We start from the raw sequence: 9,224 nt of genomic DNA, 5'->3' as shown, positions 1-9,224 counted from the left end.
GGAATTTCTGCAGCGGCTCATACCACTGCAGCAGAAGCAGACTGGTGGGCAGCGCGGCCAGCAGGAAGGTGCTGCCTGTGTGTGGATTCCGCACTGCGAGAGAGGGGGTGGTGGGCCCGGGGCTGTGCCCACCCGCACCCACCCGGCCCCGCCCACCACACCCAGCTCTTACCCACGCGACACTGCAGGCAGCCTTTGGTGTCAGGAATCTTGGTGGACAGGGCAAAGCGCCTGTGGGGTGGCAACCAGGGCAGGCGTCACGGGTGCCACCCTGGGCAAGGCCCCCTGCAGAGCCCTGAGGGGAGGGTACTAACACCTTCCCCGCTTCACAGGCGGCAGAGGCTCAGAGAGGTCAAGCCCCTGGCCCGGGTATCCGAGGAGCCATGAAGCTGTGAATCATGCAGGATGTGACGCAGTGCTTGTGGTTCCAGCACCCCCTATACAGCCTGGAGCGTGTATATCCAGTCCAGGGGTTTGGATCACAGAGTTACCTCTCACCGTGCGACTTGGGGCAAGGCACTGAACCTCTCCGGGCCCCACCTGCCTCACCTGCAGCTTCACCTGCAGCTTCAACTGCAGCCTGGGGATAACCGTGGTACCCCCCTCACAGGGTCGCAGTGAGGCCTAAATGAGTTAACTCAAGGGAGGAGCGTGCAGCAGAGCCTGGCACATCAAGTGCCCTCACAAAAGGCTAACTTTTCTCATCCCGTTATTATTACTTTCCCACCTATTTTCAGTCATCGAAAATACTTTTTAGGCAAAGGCAGGGTGTAAATAAAGAAATAACTGAAAAAAACGAGGGTGTGGGAGGACGGCAAGCTAATGCAGCCTCCAGCTCCTCCGGCGGCCAGAGCACTCAGGGCCCGTCCCCACCTGACACACTGCAAGTCACAGATGAGCAAGCCGGGCCGAGGAGATGACGACTCAACAAGAAAACGGCAAACGCCCTGCCCTCTCCTGCTTCAGCTCCGGCTATTCCATGGGGTGGCCAGTGGGTGCCGAGGGAGAAGTGGGGTCCCTCCTTTGGTTACTGGCTGTCCCCCAAACCCTCAGGGGACCTTCCAAACCTGCTTCTTCCTTTGGGGAACAGGGCTACATGTCAGCAGCCCTGCCACCTCCTCGCACTGACCCACCCCTGTCTGCACCCTCTGCTGGGATGTGGGCCCCGCCAAGGAAGCCAGCACCTCTCTCTCCGCCTCTGTCCTCACTCTTCTCTCTCCCCTTGTTCCTTCCACTCTCTTTCCCAGCTGGCCTTCAGATGGGACAGAGGCGGATATTTTTTGTTTTTTTTTCCCAACAATTCGAGATCGCTGCTGTGATACTGTGATTTCCCAAACACACACCCAAAGCTGCCTGTGACTTGGGCCTGTAATGGGCCTGTTTCCTGCAGGTCCTGGGCCAAAGCAGAGGTTGGCTTCGGACTGAGGTCAGGAAGCCCCAAGGCCACGGGGCTCCCGATGTGCTCCTCAAGCGAGCCCGCTGCATCATGGCCCTGGGCCCCTCATCTCCCCTCGGCCCGGCCTCCCCTGCCCTCCTCACCGGCTTCCACCACCCGCCGGGTCATGACGATGTCTAAGCCCACAGCCTGCCTCCCCCCTCAGAACTCAGCGCCAGCCCCCATCCCCCAGCCCCCGCCAAGGGCTGAGGCCCCACTTGCACATTTCAAACTCCATGTGACAACACTGAATTCTGCTCCACCCACAGCTGATGACAGCTCCATCCTTCCCATTGCCTAGGCCAAAAGCTTGGAGTCATCCTTGACTACCCTTTCTCTTCCATCCACCAACTGTCCGGAAATCCTGTTCGTTCAGCTTTCAAAACAAAACTGGACTCCGACCGCTTCTCTCCTGCTTCACGGCCTCCCTGGCCCAAGCCGCCATCATGTCCCACCTAACAGTGCCACAGCCTCCTGACGGGTCTCCGCATCTGCCCGCGTCCCCTCCAGTCTCCTCCCAGCTCAGCAGCCAGAGTGACCCGTGAAAACCTCAGTCACGCCACTCCTCTGCAGTGGCCCTCAGGCTGCTCTGAGTCAGGGGCAAAGCCCTCACTGTGCCTACAGAGCCCTCAGAGGCCAGCTCCCTCTCACTCCAACCACCTGGACTCACTGGCCTCCTTGCTGTTCCTCATACAGGCAGGCCGGCTCCAGCCCCCCAGATACCCTCAGGACTTGCTCCAGCAACCCCTCCGAGTCTTTGCTCAAAAAGCACCTTCTCAGCGAGGTCCTTCCTAACCACCCTGCTCTTCTCCACGGGGAACTTTCCCCTCTGTGTCACCACAGCATAGACTCCTTCTCATGTCCACTGTTGTCTGTCTCAACAGGAGAGTCTGGGGAATATAAGGGTCTCCAGTTCCCAGGTGTATCTCACGCCCAGGACACTGCCTGGCGCATACTAGGTGCTGAATGGCTGAATGAGGGACTCTACTGCCCTGTAAACGCACCACACAGTCTGCTCTCTGGGGGTCTCCCAGTCCCTCCCTTTCCCTCCAGCTCACTCTGATTAGTCCCCAAATCCTGTCAATCCCACTTCCTAAATATTGCTCGAGTCCACCTAGTTCTCACTGCCCTACACTGCCTTGGGTCACTACACCGGCCTCCTTTCCAGGCCCTCTCGCCAGCCTCCCCCTCCATTCCTCCTTCCCACCGTCACCCGAGCGGCCAGCAGACGCTCCTGTTTCCATCTGCCCAGACAAGCCCCTCTCTCCTTCCCTCAGCTCCAAGAGAGGGCACGGGATGCAGGCCTCGGCCCTGGCTCCTCAAGCCCTTCCACAGTGACTAGCCCAGGGGTAGGCATGGACCTAAGCTAGGCCAGTGAGAACTGGCCCTGGACTTTTGTGGGAATTACTTGGAAACAGAGGTTCCAGTTCCATTGGGTTGTTAGCTAGTGGAATGCTGGCCTGGACCTGCAGGCAGCCATCACTGGACAAGAAAGCCTGCGTGAGAATGAAGGTGACAAGAGGAAAACAGAGCCAGGAGATGCAGGAAGATGCCTGAGGATGCCATTTAAGCCTGGATCCAGCTGGACATGCAGCTGACCCTACTCCTACACGAGTCGTTGTGCTTAAGCCGGTGAGTTGAATCACCGGCAACAGGAAAAATCCTGATTGACGTACAGAGGGATCCTTCTAAGATGCTCCAGGTCCGCTGCCAGTCAGACAAAGCCCAGATCCTGGGCCTGGCGTCAACGGCAGGGCTCTGTCACCTGTGCAGCTTCCTCTTGGGCTGCTCCCCCTCCTCGCTCGGACCAAACACCTTTTAACTCCCCCGATCGCCTACGAGAATTCACACTTGTTCCTCCCACTGCTAGAAGGCTGTTCCCTGACTCATCTGCCTGGAAGACCCCCAATGCTCTGTCGACGCCGCAAGCTCGCCTGGCCTCTCTGAGGCCTCCCCACCCCTTCCAGCTCTTCCCCTGGCGCACCTCAGTCCCAGGAGCTGACTGTTAAGAACTCATTTGATTTGTCATCCCTAAGCCCAGCCTAAGACCTGCCGCATAGCAGGTACTCAGGAAACATTTGCCCCACAGCCTACCCACCGCAGCTCCCAGAGCTTGCCAGGCACATTCACATGCCCTGTCTCCTTCCCTCCCGACAGGCCTGGGTGCAGGGGCAAGGGAGGCTACCAACTATATTGACCTATGAGGAAACCGAGCCTCAGAAAGGCCAAGTGACGTGTCTAAGATCCCAACAGTCTCAGTACCAGGAAAGGCTGCATTCCAGCCCTGGCTCTGTCCCTTTGCCTCTCTCTCCTCCCTTATCCCCGCAGGGCCAGGCTCCCCAGGGTCCCTGACCTGGGGATGATGCGCTGAGTGAGGCGATTGGTGGGGATGGAGAGGGGGACCTGTTGCTGTAGCCTCCGCTGCTCAAACAAGCCTGGGAGGTCGTGGGCCCAGATGTGCGTGGATTTCCCTGCGGAGGGATGGGACAGAGGGGAGAGGGGCTCAGAGAGTGTTGGTGGGTGGGGCGCTGGCCCTGCCCCCGCCTGCCCCAACTGTACCTGAGAGTGACAGCAGCACGTTGTTCACGCAGTAAAGCCAGGCGCAGCGGTGTGAAATCAGCTGGAGGCCACACAGCCATAGATGGACAGGGGTCAGCACCCCAGATGCCCAAGGCCCTCGGCCCTCCCCCGCCAGCCGGGCCTCACCTTCTCCAGCGTATCCTCATGCAGTTCATGCAGGTTGAGGGTATAGATGCCTTCCTCGGCCCCCACCACCAGGAACTGGTCTGCAGGTTTGGGTATGGAGTCAGAGGTCAGCCACGTCCCCTGGCCCAAACTGGGGATTCCCAGGCTCCTGCTTCCTCCCTGCCTCTGGCCTACCCCGGGTGACAGGGTGAATCCAGGTGACAGCAGCGTGGATCCGCAGGGGGCAGCCATTGAAGACCTTGGAGAAGCAGGCACCCATCTGGAGAGGAGGCAAGAGGCTGATGAGGAAGCACCAGGTTGGGGGGACGGGGCAGGGGGAGCCGCAGGCGGTGAGGCAGCAGGCGGCGGGGAGGCAGAGCCATTCGCAAACGCTTACGTGCACCTTGGGGGTCGGGGGGAGCCCACGGCAGGATGACCTCTGGGAGGGACGAAAGGAGTCAGTGCCACACCCCCAGCCTCCCATCTCCCTGACCGCCCCCTACGGCACCGGCATCGCCTCACCTCATGATCTTCCCGGTGCTTCACGGTGGCCCAGGCAGTGGAGAGCAGCGGGGGGCTGTCAGGGCATGGGAGAGGTGCAGGTGCGGTTCCTGCAGGCACAGACCTGCCGTGAATTCTGGTCCTGCCTCCCGGGGCCTGCCTCCTTGTCCCCCCCGAGCCTGGGGCTCACCTGGGGCTCACCTGGGAGGCTGGATTGAAGGTCCTCAGCTGGAGGCTCAGTGAGGGATGGCTCCAAGAACGGGGCCCTCTTGATGGTTCCTATGGTGTCATCTGGGGAGTCCAGCTCCTGGCAGGAGGGTCAGCGGACCCAGCCCAGCTGTTAGCAGGTGACCCTGTAACCTACCCCCACCCCAACTGCACCCGCTATCGCACTGCCCCCCATCCCCATCCCCCACTCCCCTCCGCTCCGTACCTTGAGTTCCAAGGCTGGCCGGATGGTCAGGCTCCTGTCGGGGACAAATCAGAGGGAGACGAGGTGTGAGATGTGACTGGGTCCTGAGCCCAGCTGCCCCCCACCTCCTCCGGGCCCTGGCCCCCTCACCTTTCCTCCAGGGCCTCCTGGACTGACTGCAGCAGGCTCCTGGGTAGGGAGGGGAAGGGATCAGAGGTCAGCCTTTCCTCCTGCCCCTCCCCCCCCACAGCTCCCCCCACCCCTCACTCACGAGCTCAGCTCCTCCGTTCCCAGCAGCGTCCACTCCTCTTCCCACTGTGGGGAAACCGAGTCAGAAAGACCGAGAGGGAGGCAGAGAGACAGACAGGCAACGTGAGAGAGTGCTGGAGAGATTGTGGGAGACAGAGATGGCAGACAGACAGACAGATGGAAAATGAGATTGGTAACAAGCAAGAGGACTGTGAGAAAGACAACAAGAGGCCGAGAAAGTGTGAAAAAGGGCCAAACAGACAAACAAGGAGAGAGAAGGAGACAGAGACAGTGAGAGAAAAGGGCAGGGAGGGACTGAGATCGTGTGGGTGAAGAGAGATGCCGATAAGTAGAGACAGCGAGAGAGCAGAGATGGTGAGTCAGCCAACCCAGCAGTCACAGCGACTGAGGCAGAGAAGAATGTGCCGAAGGGGGCGGGGGCGTCCTCAGACGAGTGACAGGCCCACGTTTTAGAAAGGCGTGGTCACCCTGCCACCCCCAGCTGACTGTCCAAAACAACCTGCCCCAGGAAGGAGCCCCCAGGCTTCCGGGTCCCTGGGCGGACAGGCCTGCTTGGACAGCTCTCCCGGGCCGAGGGCCAGGCTGCTGCTGCTTCAAGGCTCCTGAGTTTGAGGTGATCGGTCATCCACACAGCTCCCCAGCCCAGCCCTGCGCCCCACCCTGCCACACTGCCAGCCCCTCACCGGCTCATTCAGTGGGTCTGTTTCCTTCCTTCGTGGGGCACCAAACTTCACCTGGTGAACTGGAGGGCCCAGATCCAGGGATTAGGGGGGCCAGAGCCTCAGGACTGACCCCTAAACTCACACCAAATCCACACGCACAGCCCCCCAATCCACACAGCCCCCCACCAAATCCACACACAGCCGCCAATCCACACAGCCCCCCACCAAAGCAGACTCACACTGGATCTCCGAGGGGGTCCTCTCGGCTGGGCCATGCTGCCCCCGGGAGTGAATGGTGTCGGGAAACATGTCGTAAGTCTACGAGAGAACACAGACAGGGGACACATGTCCACGCTCACCTCACACCAGGTACTCCTTGAGCTGCTTTACACACACTGACGTGTCTGCTTTCACGAAAACGCCCTGAGATTATTGCGAGATTAAATGGCACCCTCGTTTCACAGATGAGAAAACCAGCACAGAGAGGCAAGTAACTTGCCAAAGATCACAGAGAAAGCAGAAGATGGCATAACTAGGGTCATGGTCATGCTGGGCCAAGGGCAAGAACCTATCACAGTGGGGCGACAAGGAGGCAAACCGGCTCAAGGAAGATTCCTAATGGGTGGGCTCGACCAGACTGAAGCTCCATGTGCTGGAAACATACAAGCTGAAGGGACCTTGACTTCTGTCACCTCTGCATGCCTTATGACCAGACCAGGCCAAAACCCAGTCCCCAGCTGCTCTCACTTACCTCCAGGTCACAGTCTTCTGGGGAGGGGGTTCCCAGGTGGGGGTCATTGGCTTTGTCCAACAGCTGTGTGAGGAGAGCCCGAGGCAACTGCTGGGTCGTGAAGGGGTGCTGGAGGATGGAGGGGGTGCAGGTTGGTCCCTGGCCTCCGGGTCCCTGCTTCTGAGCATCTAGCCCCCTGCCCCACCCCCCTACCTCCCACCTGCAGGAGCTTCTCTGCTGTTGGCCTCTTCTTGGGGTTCTTGGTCAAGGCAAGCTTGAGGAAGTGATGGAAATACTGGGTCCTAGTGGGTACAAGAGACCCCACCCGCAGGCCCAGGTTAGCGCTCAGGCAGGCCATCCTGCCACCACTCCTGAGGAGTCTGCTGGGCCTGCCCAGGAAGGAGCCAGCCTGAAACCAAGGGCAGCTGGCCTGAGCAACACTGCTATTGCGACACGACAGCGCCTCCATCGTCAACCATCTGCCCTTCTTCTTTGTCCACACTGGTCCCCAGCCCAGAGGCAGGGCCCAGGCCCCTCCCGCGGATGGTCTGTGGAGGCCCAGAGAGGGCAGGGCCCTCGAGGCTGCACCCTGGGGGGTGGCAGAAGGCTCCTCTGCCCCCATGGGGCTGGGCTGAAAAGGGGGCCCCAGCAAGGGATGTGGGCCCTCACCAGCGAGTCTTGTCTCTCAGCTTTGGCGGCTGGAAGCTACTCTTTGACATCAGCATCAAGGCCCTGTGGAGACCACAGGTCAGGGGTCGAGGGTCACAGGGCTCTTGGGGTCAGGCAAGGGGCAAGTATTCAGCTGACCTCATGGGATGCAGGTGGAAGAGAGGGGGCTGCAGCTCGCCCAGCTCGATGGCGGTGATGCCCAGGGCCCAGATGTCACACAGCTCATTGTAGCCACCTTTGCGCTCCACGGCGGCCACCTCTGGGGCCATCCTAGAGGTGGGGTCACAGATGAGACGGCCGGGTGCCCCACTGTGGCCCCCACCCCCTCAGCCAGAGGTGCAGCCTCACCAGTATGGAGTCCCAATGAAAGACCTCCTCTTCGCCACAGATGCCGTCAGCTCGCCTGACACCCCAAAGTCAGCTGCAGGGAGAAAGACCTGCTCTCACCCGACCTCTGGCTGCCACTCCCCACCCCCTTTCAGGGCTCAGGCTCAGGATGCACCTGGCAGGGCTCAAAAAACAGGCAGCCCAGGTTCAGCCACAACTGCCACAGGCACAAGGCAAAGCCAGGTCCCCTCCTGGGAGGGGTCAACCACCTTCTCTCCACGACCAAGTGCCTGGTCCCATGTTAGACTTCATACGGACCCAACCACATCCAACTTCTAGCAGGAAGGGAGAACTGTTCCACTTTCTAAATGGGGAAACTGAGGCTCAAGTGGTAAAATGACTTGCTCAAGGACAAGTTGCACTTGAAAGTAGGCTCTAAGACTCCAGGAGCTCCCATAGAACCCTCACCCTGATTGTGTCCCCAGGGTACTGACCCAGCTTGACATCTCCCTGGAGAGTGAGGAGAAGGTTGGCTCCCTGTGGGAATGGAGGAGAGAGAATCCCGTCTGGTGCCCCCGAGAGCCTCCTCCTCCCTCCCACGATGCCCTTGGCCAGACCCCTACCTTGATGTCTCTGTGGATCTTCCCCTGAGAATGCAAGTGGTGCAGCCCCTGGGGACGAAGAGGAGCCCCTGAGAGCAGCTACCCAGTACATCCCACCTCTCCTGAACCCCCTCTCAGGACTGGGGCCCCCCACCCAAGCTGCTTCCTCCTCCCCTCTCCCCAAACAGGAAATGACTGAGCCAAAAGGGAAATGGGCTGCTTCCGGCAACACGGCTGGGGCCCCTTCCCCGCAGGACCCACAGCCCCTCAGGCACCTTTGCCTGAGCACTCTACCCACCCCACCCCCCAACACACACACTGGCCAGCTGGGCTCCCTGCCCTGCTCCAGGGGACTGGGGGTGTGAGTAGCCCTATGGGCCCAGCTACCTTCAGTGCCTCTCGGCAGACATAGGCAATCTGCCGTTCCTCCAGGGGCCCGGTGGCTGAAATGGGAGGGGTAAGGGCTGGCAGGGGGATCTGGGGGGATATGCTGACCCTCCCAGGCTCCACCCTGTGTGAGGTAAGCAGCAGGCATTGCTGGTGAAAGGGGAGTTGGCCACATCCCCTCCCGACATAGGCTGGGATATACAGCCCAGAAAAGGACAGCATTTCTCTCAAGGTCACACAGCTAGTGAGAAGTGGAGAGGGGCCCAAATCCAGGGCCCCAGCTCTCCCCTCCAGCCCTGCGTTGCGGTGGGGATGGGAAGAAGGCTGTGACCCTCTGTGGCCTGGAGTCCTGGCCCTCACCGTGGTAAATCTCCTGCAGGGACCCCCCTCCGCAGAACTCCATGCAGATCCACAAGCGGTCATTCCTGGGGTGACACAGAGCTGGGGTGGGTACATGGCAGGGCCATACGGGGGCTGCCTGGGGGTAGGCAAGGGGATAAAGCAGCCTCACCTGAGGTAGCTGCCAATATAGGCCACCACATTG

The 9,224-nt window shown here is 60.3% G+C and overlaps 1 protein-coding gene across 1 annotated transcript in view; it reads right to left on the bottom strand.

Annotated features, from left to right (window-relative positions):
- MAP4K2 (mitogen-activated protein kinase kinase kinase kinase 2) overlaps positions 1-9,224 on the bottom strand; it is a 12,196-nt gene that overhangs the window by 1,998 nt on the left and 974 nt on the right. Inside the window, exons 4-27 of the mRNA XM_007462206.1 lie at positions 9,192-9,224; positions 9,041-9,105; positions 8,681-8,736; positions 8,315-8,362; positions 8,186-8,228; positions 7,713-7,785; positions 7,503-7,634; positions 7,365-7,427; positions 6,916-6,997; positions 6,717-6,824; positions 6,205-6,283; positions 5,987-6,045; positions 5,305-5,348; positions 5,184-5,222; positions 5,055-5,088; positions 4,823-4,928; positions 4,643-4,731; positions 4,518-4,559; positions 4,316-4,400; positions 4,142-4,221; positions 3,995-4,055; positions 3,789-3,906; positions 173-231; positions 1-93 (exon numbers count right to left, since the gene is read on the bottom strand). The exon at positions 1-93 is cut by the window's left edge and continues 6 nt beyond it; the exon at positions 9,192-9,224 is cut by the window's right edge and continues 31 nt beyond it. Of these exons, the coding sequence (XP_007462268.1) occupies positions 1-93; positions 173-231; positions 3,789-3,906; positions 3,995-4,055; positions 4,142-4,221; positions 4,316-4,400; positions 4,518-4,559; positions 4,643-4,731; positions 4,823-4,928; positions 5,055-5,088; positions 5,184-5,222; positions 5,305-5,348; positions 5,987-6,045; positions 6,205-6,283; positions 6,717-6,824; positions 6,916-6,997; positions 7,365-7,427; positions 7,503-7,634; positions 7,713-7,785; positions 8,186-8,228; positions 8,315-8,362; positions 8,681-8,736; positions 9,041-9,105; positions 9,192-9,224 (1,691 nt within the window). The remainder of the gene's footprint in view (positions 94-172; positions 232-3,788; positions 3,907-3,994; positions 4,056-4,141; positions 4,222-4,315; positions 4,401-4,517; positions 4,560-4,642; positions 4,732-4,822; positions 4,929-5,054; positions 5,089-5,183; positions 5,223-5,304; positions 5,349-5,986; positions 6,046-6,204; positions 6,284-6,716; positions 6,825-6,915; positions 6,998-7,364; positions 7,428-7,502; positions 7,635-7,712; positions 7,786-8,185; positions 8,229-8,314; positions 8,363-8,680; positions 8,737-9,040; positions 9,106-9,191) is intronic.

Source organism: Lipotes vexillifer, unplaced genomic scaffold (assembly GCF_000442215.2).
Source record: "Lipotes vexillifer unplaced genomic scaffold, Lipotes_vexillifer_v1.1 scaffold1129, whole genome shotgun sequence".
NCBI classification, from domain to species: Eukaryota; Metazoa; Chordata; class Mammalia; order Artiodactyla; family Lipotidae; genus Lipotes; species Lipotes vexillifer.
The sequence above is the reverse complement of the archived record's forward strand: the minus strand, read 5'-3'. Positions and strand labels throughout refer to the sequence as shown.